Below are 20,235 nucleotides of genomic sequence, written 5' to 3'. Positions count from 1 at the left end.
TAACTATGGTAACATTGATTAAATTATTAAGACAAAATGGTGAAGGTAATTGGAACAATAAAATTATATTAAAAATATTCTTTATTAAAATACTTATTATCTTTATAAATTCACTAAAGTTTTATTTTTTTCTTAATAATATCGTTATACAGATTTTTATCTAAGGGGATATAGTCAATTTGGGAGGCGCTGTAAAAGTAGAAGGGGTCAGCTACCTCATGGACGTTGTAACCTTGTTTCTTTAAGGATGTCTTTTGCAACTTAAAGGTTCCTGTCAGTGGTGCCGATGGTATTACTCGTAGAAATAACGGTATAGCGTAGGCAGGTAGTCTTGACTTTAACGTTTGAGCAAGAGCTTTTACATTTATGTCCATATCGTCGTCCACAATTGCTGCCAATCCGGCTCTGCCTTCTGTTCCGGGTATCTAAATTGATGAATGGATATACGTATAGATTATAACATAGATCCGCTGTTATTAAAGAAGCCCGATATGTAAATAATGGGAAAACTTACCTCCACTCCGAGCACAATAACATCCTTGAAGTTTAAGGCCCTACTAATGACATCTTCTACTTCGTTCGTTGCTACATTTTCACCCTTCCATCTATAGTAAATAAAATTACAGATTATTAACTATTAAGAGCTCATTTTTATCAAATACCTAAATGTATCTCCTGTTCTATCCTTAAAATATAAATATCCCCATTCGTCTTGTACTATAATATCTCCGGTATTAAAATATTTATCGCCTTTCACAAATACGTCGCGAATAATTTTCTTGTCAGTCGATTGCTGGTCAGTGTATCCGAGGAATTCTTTCTTGTTACTGATTTTAACCGCCATTAAGCCAGCTTCATTATCCTCACATCTTATGCAGAGACCTGTAGAAAGTGTCGTTCTATATTATAATCCGGTTTGGTGTTTAGAAATGTTACCGTTGGAGTTTCTTATGATTTCGCCAGTCTCTAGGTCACAGCGTAAGATAACTTCCGATAGTATCGGTTTTGCCCATATGGGCAAAAATCCTATAGATCCCTTTCTATTATCTGTGTTAACTAAAATAAATAAAATTTAATTTAATTTTTTTTTTATATTCAAAATTAGATATATAAAGAGGTTAAGGCTACAGATGCCTATTGTGTAAACTTGTTATAAACTTATTGTAGTAAAAACATACATACGTACTCAGAACATTTTGTCGCACGGACGTTATTTCTTTATTTTATATTTAGTTGAAAGTTTCGTCCCGGCAAGAAATGGAACTAAATCGTGAACATTTTCGTGCGATGATTTTTTACGATTTTCGATGTGGATTATCACAAGAGTGCATCAATCAACTTAATTTGACTTTTGGCGATAAAGCTCCACCAAAAACCACCGTGTATCACTGGTTTAGTGAATTCAATCGTGGTTGTAGTTCGCTGTGCGACGAGTTTCGTGAAGGTCGTCCAAAATCCGCTGTTGTGCCAGAAAACATCTAAGCTTTAGTTCCACCAGCATAGCGTTGGATCCCACACAATTTGATAATCGCTCAAAAAAAGGCTCGTGTCGATTGGTGCAAAGAAATTCTTAAGAAATTTAATCGCGGTACATCGAAAGAAGTTTATACAATCGTGACAGATGACGAATCATGGATATATTCGTATGAGCTCGAAAGTAAGCAGCACTTCAAAGAAAATGGTGGCCTGTTTCTTCGGGAAAACTGGTCATATTGCAACAGTGCCTCTAGAGTATCGTAGAACAGTAAATTCTGATTGGTACACAATCATTTGTTTGTCAGAAGTCTTCGATGAAATAAGGAAAAGAAGCGAGACGCTGAATTGTTCTTCATCATGACAATGCGAGCTCTCACACATCGGCTCAAACAAGAGACTGATTTGGCACCCAATAACTTCTTTTTGTTCTCATCCGTGAAGAATAAACTGCGTAGTCAACGATTTTAATTACCCGAAGAAGCTATTGAAGCGTTCAAAAATCATGTTTTGAAGATACCTCATTCGGAATGGAATAAATGCTTTGAAAATTGGTTTAACCGTATGCAAAAGTGTATCGATCATCGTGGCGAGTACTTTGAAAAATAATAAAAATATATTCGTAGCTTAACTATTTGTTTTTCTCCTATTCCCGAAATATAAATAGTGATCTTCGTATATATATTAATGCTTTCTTTTCTGGGACAATAACTGATTTTGAACGATATTTACAATTTTCATCCCTGGGGAAAACTGCGACTACAATTAAATACATTATACCAACGTTTAACAGTGGCCAAAGAAGGGATTTTATTGCTAAAAGCCTCAGTAAGTTGAGTGATGCATTCCTGTTTGATAACCCATGTTGAAAGTAATAAAAAATTGCACTGAGACAACATTTTCATGTCACTGTACATAACACAAGTTGTGCTCAAATGATCAAACCTTCTGAAGAAGGTTTTACGGTTAAAAGGATCAAACTTCCTAATTGGAACGTCAGATTGGCCTTAACAACACTTAGTATTGCCAAGGGTCAAAATATAAAAGCAGCACTCGTAATTTACGATGTTGTGATACTTACCAAGAGCTGTATTGCCTTCTGTTGATCCATAAATCTCATACAAGTGCTTGATCTTAAATGTTTCAATAAATTCATCCCATATCTGCGATCGTAAACCATTGCCTAACATCTTCGTAACGTTATGTTGCATTGGGGTACCTGGTTTATGGGCCGATAACAGATATCGACACATCTCGCCAATAAAGAGCGAAATCTAGAAATCAATCAATATAGAAGTAATATTGTTTTTATGTAAATAATAATGTAGATACAGTGCAGCCAAATTTTTCGCAATCTGTCCAGTATTGAGTAACCGAGAACTTTTTTCTTAAAACAACTGTCGTACCACTAATCAATGCCACTGATATACCAAGTTGTCCTCCGGCTATGTGATATAGGGGTAATGGATTGTATACTGTATCTTCTTCTTTAAAATCCAACAAATGACTTATTCCGATAGAGTTCAAAATTAATCTAAAACAGAAGAATGTTATTTGAAAATTAATATTTAAGTTTTTTGGTTTTCAAGTTTCAACGGTAATCACTGACATGTTCGTGGCGTTCTGTTTGATATTTTGGTAAAATTTAAATATTCTGATATTTCTTAGAGAGAATAATTAAGCTAACAGTTTTCTACAATTAAAACAGTTTGTCCGGTCAGTATTATATTATATTTGCAACATTATTTATACCATGCATTCCTTTCTCTGATAAAACAATCGCTCTACTGCAGGAAACAACTGCCTCCAAAAGATTTTTTATTATTTAATTATTACATTGTTACCAGTAGTTTCCGACTAACCTACAATTTGTCTTTATAATAACTTAAATCTAGGTATATAACTAGGAGGACCCATCGGCCTTATCTCAGTCTCTGGTGAAATAATGTTTACACATGTCACTGCTGTATTTTTTTAATACATGCACCTCACTATACAACACTACCCAAGATCAAATGGTTTGATTCTTTTGAGTCTGTGTCCTGCTCTGGCGGTATCCAAAAAAGTTGCAATACTTCAATATTCTCATGAGAATGGAGTCTTTTCTCATACCCCTTTGCAATTTTCTTGATTTCTTGACTGACTGGGTATCTGAAGGTTTCGATGTAGGTAATCAGTCCTGTAGTATTTAGATGCGCCCACAATACTTCTCAGGACTTTGTTCTGAAAAATTTGTATTTTGTCTATGTTATTCTTTGCAGAACATCCCCATAATTGAACTCCGTATGTCCATATAGGTTTCAATACTTTCTTATATAATATCAATCTATTATGTACTGATAACTGTGATTTTCTTCCAATTAGCCAATACATTTTCCTATATTTAAATTCTGGTTCTTTTTTTTCTTCTTTATATGTTCCCTCCAGCGAAGTTTTGCATCAATATTCATTCCGAGATATTTATCGCTGTTACTACATGGAATGATAGCATTATTTAATGTTATTTGTACTTGTACGATCTGATTTTAGGTGAACTTTAGGTGAACAGATTTACTTTCGTTAATTGTTACTTTCCAAGCTTGTCTCCAATTATTTACATTGTCACTTGCCTGTTGTAGTTTTCGTGTGGCTTCTTCACTATTGTCTCCGACCGGTATAATCGCAGTATCATCAGCAAATGCAGCCATCGTAATATTCTCTATTTGTGGTATATATCAAGTGTAGAGTAGATAAAGCACTGGCCCTAGTACACTTCCTTGCCCAAAAGCAATAGTTCAGAAATATTACGAAAATTCGCAAACTAATGCAGGGAATAGTACTAATACTAATCCGAGAAGTGTTTAAAAATTTTGATTACATGCTATTTACCTCTGATATTTAGGCGGCTCTAATTTATAATGCCAATTTACTTGTCATAAAAAGTAGAAAAGATTGGAGATTATCATATAGGTGACATAATTATTGAAAATTCAATATAACACTGACTGGATAGGATATCTATAACAATACTTTGTCAATAACAAGTACTTTGTTTATTTAAAATGAAAGCTTCAACATGTAAAGGACTAAGTATTGGAGTTAGCAGTATCGAATGACTTGGATTGTACAGTTTGCAAAATATTCTTGACTGATTTCAACAACCCCATGACTGAAAGACAAGTGCAAACCGTTCAAGGCAGTGTTCAACATGGATCAACCGCAAGTATTCCATGCGTTGGAACAGTACCTTTGACATGTTGCGGTAATTTTCCCGGGTGATAGAAAAATCAAAAACCCTGCATTCAGTTATTGTATCATTCTGAAAAAGTTGTGTAACAACTAAGCAGCTTTAGTTTATATCGTCTGTAATTTTAATCTGTTAAAAACTTATAATATCTAGGTCATTTTTAATGAGTTGAGATGACAATCGTTCAATTTAGTTGGAAGCCACCATTCTGGAAACTAAACATTTTACTTTGGCTTTTTTGCTTTTTAATATGGAAGAGAACAATGTGTATATCCACTTATACTGACAAAAGGAAATATTAAGAATGAAATAACATACTAATACAAAATACATTAAATATGCTTTTAAAATTTACCTAGTAAAAATTTGATTATAAAATAAATGTTACCAAAATTGTGACTACACTTAAATGTTTTATACCCTTACAATACGCAAAACATATTGACATTTCCTGACGAGAAAACCAAATTTTCATTACTTCAAATATTCATGGCTTTTTGTGTTTGTATTATTATAAATATTTTCAAACCTTTTGTGGGACAACGGCGCTGCTTTAGGCAATCCTGTAGTTCCTGATGTGTATATATAACACAAGTAGTCCCGAAAATCTATATTTTGTATTTCTTCTGGAGCTGTTGTACACTCACTTAATAGCACATGTTTTAGTTCTTCGTTGTATTCGAAAAGTGTGACATCTTTAATTGAATCTTGGATAGAGTTAACGGCTGAAAAACATTTTTAAGTACATATAACAATATATAAGCTTGACGTGAAAGTAATTTAGTTAAGCAAGATACGCGTTTGAAACATAACGGCCCATAGAACATTCTAGGTATAAACGTTGCATCATTTCTTTTACTCCTAATTTTTCTTTTATTTTATAAATGCGGCAAAACAATAAGAATTGGTTAAAAGTACTAAACTGTAGTAAATACATCACTTGATCCAGTTTTTCTCTTAGAAATCATACAATCTCTACTCTTATTTTATATCATTGAACGAAATTACTTTTGTCCCAAGCCATTAAGGTATTTCTTGTCTTACCTGTTTTATAATTGCTTGAAAAAATAAGGGCTTTGCTTTTTGCAACTTGTATACAGTGGCATAACGAGCCGAACACTAAATTCGTGTTAATAAATGCAGTCAAAACGCCCAATTTTGCTAATCCTAACCAGATAGCTACGTATTCGGGACTATTGTCATGTAACAAACTTACTATATCATTTTTTTTTAATCCTTTGTGTTTGAAATAATGTGCTATGCGGTTGGTATGTATATCTAGCTGCAACAGAATCAAATTAATAACATTTAGTAACCATTACGTCATTAGTTGATATTCTTTTAATCAAATATTTCCACAATATAGTCCAAAACAAGAATTTAAATCCAATTTTTACTTACTTCTCTGAAAGTCCATTTCTGATCCTCGAAATAGAACGCTACTTTATGAGGGTTCCTAGATACTGTTTCTTGAAACAAACTTATTAGAGTTACTTGACGTTTTTGTATTTTACGTAGCTTGAAGTATATTTCAATAAGTTTCTTTAGAGTCCTAAAATATTTTTACATCAAATAAGTATTTAAATTAAAATGAACTTACCTTAGATCTCGAGGTAACGTTTTAAATACTCGGTAAACATATCCGCGATGTTTTATTAGACGACTCAATATAAATAAAACAACAATTAAAACACAGGACAAGACATAAATTGCCTAAAAATAAATGTAATAAGTTAATTTTGTGTAACGTAAGACATGTTATTTAAACAAAAAAATATTCTAATAGATGATTCTCACAGAAAACTAAATGTACGTGAAGTTACAATACCTGGCGTTGTAATTTAAATATGATTAATTATTTTACATGGAAGCAAAAATAAGCAATTTATCCATAGTAATTCTTTATATACTTAATTTTTTACTAAAATCTATGCCTCTATAACGTTTTTCGCTTTCAATAAAATTAGAGTTTTTAGTGACAATTATGTAGAAAGGTTTATGTGCATAAGCCACTTATTCTACGCTGATATATCCAGGTGTCTTTAAACAACTTGGAATACAAATATCAGTTAAAAAAGAACAATTACACCTTAACTATCGTTAGCATGTGTTATTTAATATTTACCATTTTCTTTAAAACGTCAAACTACACTCTATTTTATATCACAATAGCTTTTTTTCATATTCTAAAGTAACATAACAAAACAGAAATACTATAGTATTATTTTTTGGTTCCAATAGATGGTAATATATATTCAATCGATTGATATGTTCTTAATAATAACACATACTTTAATCCTACTTAATTTTATCAAGATATAAAGAATTCTGTATTTCTTTTTTATCAACTAGCTATAAAATGTTTAGTTACCATCATCAAATGTTCGTTCAGCGTTTGTCACAGAATAAAACTAAACTAACAAAATAATTTGAGACAGTTTTATTGATAAAGACGTTTTATCTTTGTGTTTTTCTATTAGAAGAACCGTTAGCGACTACTCGGAGTTGACATAAAAATATTTTTATTTATGTACAGTCGGTTAATACTTCAATATCTATTAGGTGTTTGAAATAATGTTGTAATTATTTGCATCTCATGAATTAATTTCAGTCAATTGTGTCGTCCATTTGAAGATTCATTATTTTTCAAATTAATTTGATAATTTACACTAAATCTTTAAAATATATTTGGATCCAACTGGAATATTTTAAATTATTTTGTATTTAATGTTAGCAATTAATTTGAAATTAATTATCAACACACGCATTTTCTTAATATTATAGATCGCACACATATTTAAGTCGTTTCTCTTTGGGGCGAAAAGAGAATACTAAGATTATTATTTTACCTGATTTCAAAAATTTGTAAATTGTTTCAACATGCCGTATAGGCATCTGTCTATAAAGTTCTACAATACTTTAGGGATAACAAATATAGGTTATAAACGGACAAACCGGTTCTAAAGCAATAGTCAAATATGATGCTATAACATTCAGACGTCCTGTTTCGTCAATTTAGAATTTTAATTCACAAGATTTGGCGGTTTATAACCTCTAATTGCATCACTAATATACTAAAGAATTTTGCAGACGTTTGGCAACATGGTCCACTAATACCAATCCAAATCGACTTTTATGGGCTGATTCGATTACATGTTTCGAGGCAAGAAATAGCATTCTATCTCTTTTTAATTAGGATAAAATGCGAAGGAAAAATCCTATCCGGATTTAAAATGGATTTTATTTTTGCATAATTACATTAATTTTCACAATTACAGTAATTGGTAATATATTCGACGTCATCTATGACGTGCGTTAATTATTTTATTGAACGAATTATAGTTGTAAATCGATTAGAATTTCTACTGTGATCAATTTGATAAATATTTCTGAATTGTTTTCACTGAATTTAGCTGCATTATTATTTATAATCATTAACCTATTTTATTTTATAATTTATATTTTTATTCTATTTTAATTATTAGATATATAATATATTGTATAATAATCAGAAATCATATATAATATGATATTAAATATTTTGATTTAGATAACATATATGGCAATAAATAATAATAATGTTAATATTTATGTTAAATATTTAGGTTGTGATATTTAAACAAGTAAAGAAAACATAACTCTTTTTACGTTAAATTATTACGGAGATAACAGCTTATCGGAGAGATTTTGTTACGAATACAAACAAAAATAATTCCTTATGTTTAGGATGTGACCCCTGTACTAAGTTCAAGTTTAATTAAAATTGATATTAAGCCGGAATTGTCTATTATTACATTCTTGTACATTCGAAGAAGACAGACCGAAATTTATAAATATTATTTTATTTAATTATATTCTGTAAATAATTATGTATTTGAATTATGAAATAATCATTGAATTATTTTTAATTTTTTTTTATATTTTAAAATCTCCTTTTTACGTTTATATAGGCTGGACCTACAGTTTAACGTGGGCTCCGAACCTAGACATTAAGCCTACTCTGATTGGCGAGTGACCAACTTAGAAATTATCCCACAAGACATCCGGTTTTACCCAGCCTGGTTACTGGCGTGACTCGGATCATTTACCTTGTCGGATTTTGCACACTTGTTTAGGACAATCACAAATATTAACCAATCACAAACGTAAATTTATGACCATACCCTAGCAGGCTCCGAATCCGCAACTATCGTCACATATTATTAATATATTATTATTTCATCATATATTAGGCAGATATTTTAGGCTTATGAAATAAATGAATATCCTTAAATAAGCATATATTTATATAAATTTTGTGCGCCCAAGTCTCCTGAGGAGGGAGTATCAATTATAGCGGAAGATTAAAAAATAGACATATAGTAAAATATTTTATTAAAATACTAGTAACATTTGCTTAAAACATTCTTAAAATATAAAAAAATTCTATCTAATCTGACAACTGATAAGTTATTTTATTGTAGTTGGACACTATCCATATAATATATTATATAACCTCTTTCTTTCTTTCTTTTTGAATTCGTACTGACATTTTTTATAATCCAGAACAATAGAAATACCAAATTTCTTAATTCATGTTCTGCTTCTGAATTTAAACAAATTATTTTTACCATACATGCTAGAAAAATTACGTAATTTCAAATTTTCTTAAAATTACACAACATTAGAAAAAGATAGATATAACTTAAGATCCCCCACAAATTTTTTAACCCAATTAAAGGAAATCTGCGATTTTGTCGCACGATTCAGAAAAAAAAAGGTTAGTTGTTCTTATTTTTTTGTTGTTTAAAACAGGCAATTTTGTTTAATGCTGGTGTTTAAATCTGTTAAATGTTGTAGACCTCTGTGGAATTAAAATAAGTTATAGGTATCTGTAACCTAGTTTATTACTTTGCTTTCATAACAAGAAATTTGTTAATTTGTAATCTGTAATAATTTGTTACAGTTTTCTTTAAATTATTATGGTATCTCTGATGCAAGATGGTACTTGTAGTTTGAAAGTTATAAATGCAAATAAAATATCAACTCTACGATTAACTAATATTATAAATTTTGGTACCAATGTAAAATCTAGTTTAAACAAATTTACGTTATAAAAAATCATAATTTTAAATGTACTATAATTCTAAATTTTAGTTAATTTTATTTTTGTAGTTAGTACCATCTCTTGTGGATAATAATATTCTCGCTATTAGATTTTAAATTATAACAGTTTTCTTTACAGTGTATTAGGTCATTATTTTATAGGCTGCTATGAGATGGCGCTTGGCGCTTGTAATTTGAGAAGGTATGTATGTATATGTAATATTTCTAATTGCTTTTAGGAATGTAGAAACTAGTTTAAACAATATCAATATAGGAATCAAAATGTTAGATTGAATATAGTTTAATTTTGCCACATAATTTATATTGGAGTGATCGCCATCTGTTGACTGTCAGTCTTGTGACAGTTGTTGGTAGGAATGCCTATTACAGGTAACTGTAATTTATTTTCAATTTTTCTACAAAAAAGAAATCTATAATTTATAGTTCTGAATGAATGGTTACAGATTTCTTTATAGTTTCAATGTTTATTGTTAAAGACATTGCGGTAAGATGGCGACTGGTGACTAAAATTTAAAAAAAGAACAGCGTTGCCGTTTTTATGGATATCTAATATTTTAAATGCCCGCACCAATATGGTTTAAACAAAGAGGGAGTTTAGTTGATTTGAGGTGTGTACAATTAATAAACATAACAAAGTGAAGTAGTTGCTGCTACATTTTTTCTGTAGTAATAATAAGTTTTAATTTTTTCTATAAGTTATTCGTTGAATGTAGCGGTTTTATTTGTTATTTAGATACATTATGGTTTAATTTCTCAACAATATTCGGCGTTTTTTGATAGTATTAAAAGTGTATTATTTTGAAAGAGTTGACGTTGTTCACCTTTGAGAGTATAGCGAGCCATTGATTGTCTCAAAGCTTCTTTCTCTGAGTATTAAATTTTGTGCTTGGATTTGTATGTCCGTTTTATCTCATCCTGATCCTTAATTTGGTGCAGATCATCCACTGCATAATAGTACTCCTTCTCTGTCGACTTGGCAACGCCGCAGCACCGCTTCACTCCGGCCAGCTGGTTTGTGACCTAGTTTCAGCTGGAATGTATGCACATTCCTGCACGTGGGACTCAGGTATATGACGTCACGTGACGTCGTACCGCCGCCTTCTCTGTTCTCTTAGCGTTCAAGCACCTTTACATAACTGAAACCGTTTTGAAGTCGACTTGTAGAGCGTTGATGATCATGATGCCGCTTCTTCCCTCTGGCGACTATTTTTTTTTCTATTGTAATCAAACGGTGTTGTTAGAACCGTACTACTTTAGTTTATTTTGTATTTAGAGAATCTGTAACATATAGAAACGTTATAGATTCGAAAATATATTTATAAAAATTGATTGAATCTCCTATAAAGCAGGCCTTTCCCGAAATAATAGGCTTATGCCAACGAATAAGAGTATTGTAAAATCGTTTTTTGAAGGTAGTTTTCAGAATCGATTTCAATTCTTCTTGAAATGGTGTTTTGAGTTTGGACAGAGGAAGAAGTAGGCGGGAGACTTGTCGATTGTTAATTACAACGAGGAAAAAGTTGATTTGAACTGACAAAATCGCACAAATGTCAACTCCTCGTACTGTTTTGACGGAATCTATTTATTATTAAATAAAGCCAATCTCGACCAAATAAAATATAAAAACAATTACATATAAAAGTGGCATATTTATCCATAAATATATATTGCAAAATGCACTTTTTGAACGTAACTGCTGATTTTTTGGTTATCTGGAAAATTGCGGTGCCAATTCATTCTTCATTCATAATAATAACACCAAAAAGTTGTCAAAGAATAAAACGAACCAAATATTCACAATTTAATTTCATATCAGGTAATTTTTTGTTTCCAAGATGCTGTTTATAATTCAAATGATCTTAGTAGGTTAAAATGCACATATAGAGAAGGACAGTTTGTAAAGTCATTGAATTTAACTCAATACATATAGTTCACCGTTTTTCTAATTATTTTATTCCCTCAAGATCCTTAAAATAGTCGTTTGTCTCAGTGATGATCTTTTCATTACAACCAAGGATTTCCTCAGGTTTGAGGACGGGAAATAGTAACAGGGCGCTAAATCTGTAGAATATGGTGGGGTAGCAGTTTGTAATCAAATTTATGAATTATTGCCATGGTGGTTACACAGGTGTGCATTGTCCTGATGGAAAGACTCATTTTCCTCGTCAAATGCGATTGTTTTTCATTCAAATCAATATCAAATATGTCTTAAAACTGTGAATAGTATTCGCCAGTGATAGTTTTATCCTTTTTCAAGGTGGCCTTGGCTTCCTTTGGTACACATTCGCCTGGAAGAACTCATTGTTTGGATTATTTTCCGGTCTCTGCTGTATTGTTTTGTATCCATGTATCGAAACACTCCTTTGCATACGACATAGGATTATGCTTGTGGTCGAGTGTTACAATTTTAGCACCAATCATGCGGGCTGCTTTTTCATATCTAAATATTCATGTAACGTGTGATGTGCCCGCTCAGTTGAGGATTCCGCATAGTCGTTATACTCTTAGCCACCCTCTCTTCTTCCATCATCCTATATCACTTTTTTAATTTTATCGAGGATTTCTGACGTGACTACTTCTTTTGGGCGACTTGAACGTTCGGCATCACTTGTGGTACTCTGTAAACTACTTCTCAACCAGTGAAATTGATAGTGCTGAATCCTCAAAATATTTACCAAACGATGAGAAGAAAATGACATTTTTTCCATTTTTGTTAAAATTCGGGAGGTTGTCTCGTGTTAATAACTGTCAAACACAAAACGAAATGATGCAGCTTGCTCAACGTTTCACAATAGATTTCAGTTGCTCGCAACAGTAATGGCAGCAGTAATTTATCAAACTACCCTCCTGCGTTATAAAAACCAAAACTTATCGATAAAAATGTTAGCTAGTCTATCTAAAAAAAATTGTCTTCGTCAATTGTGGACTAATTTTCAAAATATTTTTTTTTCTAGAAAGAGCGCCCTTCCGAGGTTGTCCCATTGGAATCAAGTCAGAACCTGTTGGGGGAATCGAGGGAAACACATATCATTCACATATTTTTTATCTAAAATAATCAGATATTGGTATAAAATGTTATTACTGAGTTGATGTTCAAGCACTAACTATATCATATGGGAAGCCGTAGAAATGTTGTAGACAACTGCTTCTATGATGTAATGGTTAGAGCGTTCAGATAATAACTTCAAATTAGATAATAACTTTTGCTCTGGTTTAGTTAGAAGTTTGAAGTCGGTGCCGAGCGCAAACAATACAAAATAATAATATAATTTCGTGAAATATAAACAAAATTGAATTACGAACAAAACAAATCTAATTTGTTTCTCGTACCGACTTTATAGTGATGAGTTGGTAGTAGTTAAAATAACATTGTAAATAGATAAATAGATTTAAGTAAGTATTAAGCTAAATTGTGTGTATATAGGAGAATATAAAATACGTGTAGTAGATAGGTAAATAACGTTTTTGATTATTTTTATTTAGTTATTAGAGCGATTCTTAGGTACATATTTTATTTTAAGACTATGAAAATGTTAGCTAGCCTTTCTAAAAAAAATGCCTGTAATAATGTCATTATTCAATACTATTACATATAAAAAATATTACGCATCAACACAATGAACAATTAGAGTTGGGAATTAGTATCAGTGTATACGTTGAAAACAAAGATCTATTTATTTTACTTCCTCGAACATCAGTTTATAATTTCTAGGATTTTATTAAGGTCGTGTTTACAATCTTATCTTAAATATAAATAGTAACAATTATCAGTAATCAATGAGTGTTCTATAATACAGGAAGTACAAAATAGGAGGGGCTAACATAAACCAAACTTAAGATATTCCAAGTTTAGGATTAATATAACTCAAATAATATTAAAGTATTTTGGTAAAAGTATTTTCACTTCATCTAACTAACTACATCTAACTTCTTTAATTATTAATATTAGTATTTTAGTGGTTAATATTTTAATAAATAAGTTAATATTTTAAAAGTTGGTTGGTTGGTTAAAAGTAAATGGCCTTTTTTAACGAGCGTAATATGTAACTAACATTTTATTCCGTAACTTTAACTTTAGGCTAACTGTTAATCTAAGATTTGGTTGAGATTTCAGTGTAAAAGGACTTTTTTAATTACGTTATTGTTTCCAAATTTTTGGGCGTTACTGTAATTTTACGTAGTAATTCCTTGACATACTCACAAAACCAATTCGTCATATTCAGCTTAATAGTTTTCCAATATTTTATTTATTTATTTATTATTAATCACATTTGAAAAAATATTTATTTAACAGTTCTGAGATTAGATGATTAGGTGGTTTTTCTCTACTGGATATTGATTTAGGAATAATTTATTTTCTAGTAAAATATTTCGATAAAGTTTTTATAATTTTATGCTCTCTAAATCTAATTAATAAACAATTTTTATAAAAATGATTAAAATTAGCGTTGGGAACTATAGATTGTAAACAGTCGAAACAGTCGATAGTCGCAAAACAGTCGATAGTCAAAAAACTAACGTACCCAATAGTAATTACTATTTTCAGTCAAATGCAAGGCTCGACTTTTTTTTTCAATTCGTGGTGTCAGACGAAGATGTACGGATACTTTCCTGTATAAATTGTGAGAGAGGAAAGGACGGAGATAATTGCTTGGGATAAGTTAATTTTATATGTGGTTATATTTTCCAACGGTAGTATAAGCGAGACGGAGATGTTTAAATTCCTTCACGAACTAACTTAAAAAAAAGGAAAAAATAATTACTGAATACTATTATAATAATTATACATAACATGCAATTTATAATTTAATTTTAATCGAAGTAGAATTACTTATATATTTAAATGTTCCGTGGATCTATAAAAAGGAATGGAATTTTTCTATGGAATGGAATAATACCCCACAAATGTTTTATTGTATTTTAATGTGATAATTGCTATTTTTAAATAATATACTATAATAAAAATACATAATACTATATAACTTAAACAAAAACTATAAACTAAAGATGTACAATAACCATAAATTCTATATAATTATTAAACCTATATCCAATTATAGAAAAAAAACCAATCCATGACATAATTAAAAATGATATCAATAAAATGATATATACATGCTTTATTTATTATTGAACGGAAACATTGTTTAATAAAAATTGAGAGAGTAATCGAATTATTACCTATTGTTGCCATAAAAAGAGTCAAAAGTATTTTACTATTTATCATTCACAATTTTAATCGTTCCAAAATTCCACTATATTAATCTACAATATATTGTTATATAAAAGCAAACGACCAAAAACATCATAAAACTATATATGTAAGCATAAATTGGGTACATATTCCTCAATGTCGCGGCTAGGACGACAAGCCAGAACGTTAAAAATCAGTCGAATGAAACTAGTAAAACCAAAAATAGTAACTAAAAGTATATGATTGAAACAGTCGATAGTAAATAGTCACAAAATCAGTCGGACCGAAAATAGCGACTGAAAACACTCGACTGAAACAGTCACTGGTATAAAGTAGTAAAATCAGTCGAACCAAAAATAGCGACTGAAATAGTCGATAGTATAAAGTTGTCTATTACTGAACTGTCGATAGTTCCCAGCACTGTTTAAAATCAACCCGTTTTACATCATAAATTGTAATAGGAAATTACCTTAAGTACAAAACCAATTAGTCATATTTAGTAAATAGTTTCCAATATTATTGTTTATTTATAATTCTCAGTTTTAAAAGTATTTATTTAACTTTAACACCTTTGCGTTGAGATGATTGGCATTTCTTGACTGGAAATATATCCAGGAAATATTTATATTCTAATGTATATGACGTAGTTAATTGTGATCCACAAATTCCTTTATTATTTACATGAGTAATATTTTATTCTTAACGTAATTTTAGATATGATCGATCGACACCTGTTACACTATTGTATCAGATTTACAATGTTGAAAAATTAAAATTTAATATTACAATTTTTGGTGGCACAGTGGTAAAGCCGACAGGACGGTCCTCCTACTTTTGCGATAGTCGCTGGTTCGAATCCTGCTGGGGCATAGTCGTACAATTTATGTTTGTGATTGTTCTAGGCAAGAGTGTACAATTAGACAAGGAAAATGATCCCAGTCACGCCAGTAACCAGGCTCAGTAAGACCGGATGGATGGTGATGTCCTCTGGGATGATTTCACTCGCATGTTAATGATGACTTTTATATATATATAACAAGTCTTATAATCATGCATTACTTCCAAATTGGCTAAACAGTGGAATCGGTCTAGAGACGCAAAAATTCATGTAAAAATCCCAATTTAATGATTAAATATTAATTTTCATAAATATAAGGCATACGATATAACGAATTAGGCTTTGAACTACTTGGACTTATTTGCCGAATTTATCCCCCTCTGATATTTAAAAAACTTTCGTGGAAAACGTTTTTTAATCAAACGAAGAGGTAAAGTAAATGTATTTTTTAAAATCCAGTAGTCCTATTTCATTCTAAATCCAGTATATTTCTCAGTCTTTATTGCTGCTATTATGCCTATTCATTGCCGCTAAAGACCACTATATTTTAGACCATTTTTGGCTATTAATACAACAAATTGTTCGCGAATCGTGAATAATCCGTGGTTCTATGAATCTTTTTTACAACTTAGCATCGTAAAATAAAGTTACCTACGAAATACGATACATGAAATAATCAAAAATGTCCTTATTTTCTCTCGTCTCGAGATAAGTGGCAAACGTTGTATAGATAAACATTTATTCATCACACAATAATATTTAACATCTAGTTGGCCTCTTTAACGCCTATCGAAAATGATATACTTTAACACACATATTCGCTCGAATATAGTTTACAACCAATAACTATTATCATTTTCTATCTCATTATCATTAGACTAGTGTTGTTCGCTAATGACTTATGTAATCCCAATTATTGGTCGGGGAACAAATAACTTCATTTTTTAAAAGTTTTCAAAGCAAATTTATTCACTTAAATCAAACATATTAATCGAAGACATTTTTCCACCTATTTGGTAAACCATAGTTCCGTCTCAGTCATTTATGTACAAGAAACTGAACCCACTGATGTTCACAAACTTCTTGTCGGGTTATAGTTTAGTTATGATTTTTTAATCAGTTCGAGTTAGCTCATGATGAACTCACCAATGTAGGCTTTGCAACAGTTTCTTATCCTGTGGTTCTATGGTTTAGTGAAGTAGCAATATCGCAACATAAATTATGCTAGTCGACATCGATATTTTCCCAAAATTTGATTGATTTTTCCAACGATTTCAACGCCGATCAGAATGATATTCAACTTTAGCGTCGAAATTCGAAAAATCGAAATGAAAACAAGTCAGCCAATTCTGACGCTGATCTTATCTTAAGCACTCATTTTTATAAACACCACATATTTTTTCGTTTTTCCTTTTGCGGCAATAAAGAAGGAAAGTATGATGAAAATTACCTCCTGCATTTTCAATTAACAAAAATGAATTCTGAGTTAGATTGAGTTAACGAACATAACGAAATATTATCTGCTATATTCTACGGATTGTTACATTGAAAATGTGTTATAAGAATGACTTTATTGAAGAAGTATTATTTGAAATATGTGACTAAAATCATTCATTAAAGATAAAAAAATGTATAGCACAGACGATAGACAAAATAATATGAACATAATACAATATAGTATATTTTAGTGCATGTTGGTAACACTACATCCCTGTAAATAACACGACGTATTTATATTGCTCAGTTTAGTGTTCTGTTATGATTTGGGCGGTAATATCATGGTAATCTCAGCTCTCTTCAGGTCCTATTATACTGCTAGTTCAAGATGATACTCGGCCCATACCCACTCCTTCTTACCAGCGAGTGTTTATCTGGACTGGAGCTACAGTTTAACGTGGGCTTTGAACCACGGTCCGCGGCATTAAGCCTACCGACTGGCCAGTGACCAACTTTGAGACTATTCTAGAAGACATCCGGTTTTATTCAGCCTGGTTACTGGCGTGACTGGGATGGTTATTCCTTATCGAATTTTCCACTGTTTCCTATAAAGACATTAACAATTACAATCACAAACTTAAAGTACATCGCCAGCAGGATTCGAATCCGCGACTATCGCAACAGTAGGAGGATCGTAATGTCGCCTTGACCACTGCGATAACGATGCCGGCGGTTTGAGAATTATCTGAATATCAATGTCATCAAATATCTGTCCTGGCCAGGACAATCGTCAGACCACAATGTAATTGAATCGTTGTGGAGAGTCTCAGAATAGAAAATGAGGAGTGGACTTCTATCTCCGTCATCAATCTAGCAATTACAAGTACGAGAATGGGACAATATTCGGTATTTTAATTGAAAAGTTGACATCATGGAAATTTTTGGATCTCTTCCCAAAACATTAGTTATCATTTCAAAGCATGTGTTATACGAAAAGAAATTAATTAGATTTCTGAAAATTCATTTTAAAATATTTTGATAGTTGCGAAAGAAATCTACATTATTACCATAACAAATAATATTGTATTATGCCTCTTTTACATAAAAATACTTATTAAGTGTAGCCTTTCATTGCAATAATTTAACAAATGTGACATTATATATAATTATAGTGGAGTGAAGTTATTAGTCAGTAGAAATTACAAAGTCATGGCAGCTTTAGTCATCTAACCATATCAAGAATATTACCTTAGCATGATCACGTCTACACTATGGACTGTTTATATTTATTGTTGTTAACAATAACCATCTTCTTAGTTTAGAAACTATCCTATCGGTTTTATTTAGAATTCAGATTATTGTACTTATTAATTTCACTTTTGTATATTTCTGTTTCTGTTGTTTTTGACGTACGGCTAATTTTTTAATCGACTTCGAAATAGGAGGAGGTTGTTTAGTTCGACTGTATGTATTTTTTAAAATTGTAAGTTCACCGATTTCTCAATCAATTATGGACCGATTTTCAAAATTCTCTTTTTATTCGAAAAACTGCACTTTCGAGGTTGTCCCTGGATTGGAACCAAGTCAGGACCTGTTGGGGGGTGGGGGGTTAAAGCCGTAAAACGTACAAAGTTTTCACATATTTTTTTTATCTAAAATAATCAGATATTTAGGTCTATTAACGTCCAATGCAAGAGCCGTTCAGTTTTCTTTTAAGCCGTAGAAATGTTGCAGACAACTGCTTCTATCGTATAATGGTTAGAGCGTTTAGCTCCCAAACGGTGGTTTCGTTCCGGGCGGGGACAATAACTTTTTATTCTAGTTTAGTTTGAAGTTTGAAGTCGGTGCCGAGCACAAACAATACAAAAATAATGATATAATTTTATGTCACAAACATAAAATTAAATTAGGAACAAAACGCATCTAATTTGTTGCTCGTACCGACTTCCAAGTCATCAGTTGGTAGTAGTTGAAATAATATTGTAAATAGATAAGTAGATTTTAAAAAAATATATTTTAAAGTCTCCTTTTACCAACTATGGGTTTATCCGGATTGGACCTACAGTTTAACTTGGGCTCCCCGAACGACGGTCCTCAGCATTAAGCCTACGGACTGGCGAGTGACCAACTTTATAAATAATCCCAGAAGACATCCGGTCTTACCCAGCCTGGTTACTGGCGTGACCGGGATCATTTTCCTTGTCGGATTTTACACTCTTGCCTAGAACATTTATAAATTTTAAACAATCACAAACATAAATTTACCACTAAAAACATTCCCCAGCAGGATTCGAACCCGCGGCTATCGCAACAGTAGGAGGACTGTCCCATCGCTTTACCACTGCGCTACCAAGCTAGCTAGTTAAATAGATTTAAGTATGTATTAAGCTAAATATCGTGTATACAGTAAAATATAAAATACATGTGGTATATCGGTTACATAAGGTTTTTGTTTATTTTTATTTAGTTATTACAACAATTATTAGGTACATGTTTTATTTTAAAATGCTTTTTTTGTGTTAAATATCTAAATTTGATTACCTTTTATTTTTTAGTGAGTTCCTTATTTTGAAGTCGGTTCATTTTTTTGTTAAAAATATTTTATCAATACAAACAATATGGTATATGTTTTGGCTAATGAAACGGACACAATAGACGTTCTGGGACTATTCTAGTTTATTTCGAATCGGTATTATTTCAGCGTGTTACCTCGCTGTTCAAGACCACGAGGAAAAATAACCTACCGACATTTTGATTGTGCAAGTCGGTTAGGTGTAGTTTTTAGGCGATGGCCTCGGACAATAAACTTTTGAACGCTACCAAAACAAACTGTTTAACATGCCGCTATACGTTTATTTACGTTTGTTTTTTTTGTTTTTATAAAATGATCTCCTCATTTACATATTCTAACAATAAATAAACATAATAATAGACAAATGTTTTCACCACAGTAGATTGTTT

General features: G+C 31.2%; 1 protein-coding gene and 1 long non-coding RNA gene across 3 annotated transcripts in view; one reads left to right on the top strand and one right to left on the bottom strand.

Annotated features, from left to right (window-relative positions):
- Positions 1 to 20,235, top strand: part of LOC143201193 (uncharacterized) — a 119,481-nt gene that overhangs the window by 35,472 nt on the left and 63,774 nt on the right. The window lies entirely within an intron of this gene.
- Positions 64 to 7,173, bottom strand: Fatp3 (Fatty acid transport protein 3). 2 transcript variants are annotated; one of them, XM_076412091.1, is made up of 11 exons: positions 7,071 to 7,173; positions 6,300 to 6,412; positions 6,101 to 6,251; positions 5,744 to 5,981; positions 5,229 to 5,424; positions 2,806 to 3,007; positions 2,555 to 2,747; positions 937 to 1,056; positions 663 to 882; positions 515 to 605; positions 64 to 425 (listed from the first exon to the last, which is right to left on the bottom strand). In XM_076412091.1, exons 1-11 carry the CDS (start codon positions 7,074 to 7,076, stop codon positions 114 to 116), a joined length of 1,842 nt encoding a protein of 613 aa, XP_076268206.1. In that variant the 5' UTR covers positions 7,077 to 7,173; the 3' UTR covers positions 64 to 113. The 2 variants fall into 2 exon arrangements, with proteins under 2 accessions (XP_076268206.1, XP_076268207.1); XM_076412092.1 differs by lacking the exon at positions 7,071 to 7,173 and adding an exon at positions 6,825 to 6,960.

The sequence above is a fragment of the Rhynchophorus ferrugineus genome, unplaced genomic scaffold (assembly GCF_030347505.1).
Source record: "Rhynchophorus ferrugineus isolate W39M unplaced genomic scaffold, kcgeb_rfMv2 rfM8, whole genome shotgun sequence".
Classification (NCBI taxonomy): Eukaryota; Metazoa; Arthropoda; class Insecta; order Coleoptera; family Curculionidae; genus Rhynchophorus; species Rhynchophorus ferrugineus.
The sequence above is the reverse complement of the archived record's forward strand: the minus strand, read 5'-3'. Positions and strand labels throughout refer to the sequence as shown.

Bases quoted from the DNA above. Each gene is read 5' to 3' on its own strand.
- Fatp3 (XM_076412091.1), bottom strand. The intron at 5,425-5,743 runs GTAAGACAAGAA...AATGTTTTTCAG, and splicing joins TTCAAGCAATTATAAAACAG to CCGTTAACTCTATCCAAGAT. The intron at 883-936 runs GTAACATTTCTA...CACTTTCTACAG, and splicing joins AATCATAAGAAACTCCAACG to GTCTCTGCATAAGATGTGAG.